The 1,305-nt window shown below is 38.2% G+C and overlaps 1 protein-coding gene and 1 long non-coding RNA gene across 3 annotated transcripts in view; one reads left to right on the top strand and one right to left on the bottom strand.

Moving 5' to 3' along the window:
- The window catches only part of tmx4 (thioredoxin-related transmembrane protein 4), a 9,553-nt gene that overhangs the window by 1,881 nt on the left and 6,367 nt on the right, over positions 1-1,305 (top strand). Inside the window, exons 3-5 of one of the 2 annotated variants that reach the window (XM_016284047.1) lie at positions 752-797; positions 942-1,070; positions 1,194-1,239. In XM_016284047.1, the coding sequence (XP_016139533.1) occupies positions 752-797; positions 942-1,070; positions 1,194-1,239 (221 nt within the window). Of the gene's footprint in view, positions 1-751; positions 798-941; positions 1,091-1,193; positions 1,240-1,305 lie in introns of both variants that reach the window. The other variant, XM_016284048.1, reaches the window with a different exon arrangement.
- Positions 1,014-1,305, bottom strand: part of LOC107594097 (uncharacterized) — a 9,825-nt gene continuing 9,533 nt past the window's right edge. The window contains exon 3 of the long non-coding RNA XR_001610145.1: positions 1,014-1,086. This is a non-coding gene — a long non-coding RNA (uncharacterized lncRNA). The remainder of the gene's footprint in view (positions 1,087-1,305) is intronic.

The raw sequence follows: 1,305 nt of genomic DNA, 5'->3' as shown, positions 1-1,305 counted from the left end.
GATAAAGAATATCTCTTTGGTTTTGAGACTTTAGTCTTTGCAACTTCAGGGATCTTATCTATGCACAATCAGCTTGTAACACTCCAAAGAGAAAGGAAAACTTGAAATCGCATCATATGACCTCTTTAACAGATGACTAATTTGAATTCCTCCTGCAGTTATTATCAGCTATATTTGATGTGTGCCATCACTGAGTGACATCACAAGCAGATGAAAGCCTTTATTATTACCGGTAATACCATTATATCCAGAGCCGTTTAGACGATTCTCTTTGAACACTAATTGCATTTCAAATGCAAGCAAAGATTGCATTTAAGCGGCTAATGATGCAGGTGTGAATGGAGTCTGTTGTCTTGTGCTTCCACCTGCAGCCTCCTCTCGCCTGCGTTTCTGTGGAAGTCTCAGCTGGCGGCGAGAAAACGCCCGTTACTGTCAGAAAGCTGTCATGCTTTACTCTTATTACAGCGCTGCTATAGACCATTCACCGCCTTCCCATGCCGAAAGGATTTTTTTGGCCGGTATAGGATGTGCTCGCTCTTCTATCTGCATTTCTGCATCAATATATCCGTCCTCTGTTCTTTTGTTCTGCAGGCTAAATATATACTATATTTCAGTAAGTCCTCAGATGGCTAAATTTATATTCCCTAAGGTGTAATGACAAAACTGGCTTTCAAAATTTTCTTTTAGGTTCACGCTCTTCTATCTGCATTTCTGCATCAATATATCCGTCCTCTGTTCTTTTGTTCTGCAGGTCTGAGTGGGAGGTTTCTGGTTACGACACTGCCGACTATATTTCAGTAAGTCCTCAGATGGCTAAATTTATATTCCCTAAGGTGTAATGACAAAACTGGCTTTCAAAATTTTCTTTTAGGTTCTATTTTTTTTATTAAAAATGCCATACATTTAAAGTATAATACTAAAATAAGCCATCTCATCCACAGCGCTAAAGATGGCAATTTCCGCAAATATGTTTCATCACGGACTATTGAGGATATCCAGGCGTATGTTGTGCAGAAAAAGTGGGCGATGGTTGAGCCGGTGCCAGGATGGAGGTCGCCATCCTCTCTTCTGTAAATACAACCTTTTCTATCGGGAAAAAAAAAAGTGCTTTTGTGTTTGCCTCACATAAAATTAGTTGTTCGAATTGAATACATTTTATATATAACTCCTTGCTTAAAACCATTCTTTTACAGAATGTCAGGAATGGCCTATCTCTTTCGTCTCTCCGTGTGGATCAGAGTAAGAAATATTTAGCAATTTGTTCTGTAGTATTGTCTTTAAAAAAAAAAAAAAAAAAAAAAAAAA

The sequence above is a fragment of the Sinocyclocheilus grahami genome, unplaced genomic scaffold (assembly GCF_001515645.1).
Source record: "Sinocyclocheilus grahami isolate Dianchi unplaced genomic scaffold, SAMN03320097.WGS_v1.1 scaffold179.1, whole genome shotgun sequence".
Classification (NCBI taxonomy): Eukaryota; Metazoa; Chordata; class Actinopteri; order Cypriniformes; family Cyprinidae; genus Sinocyclocheilus; species Sinocyclocheilus grahami.
This window is presented reverse-complemented; position numbering and strand designations above follow the sequence as displayed.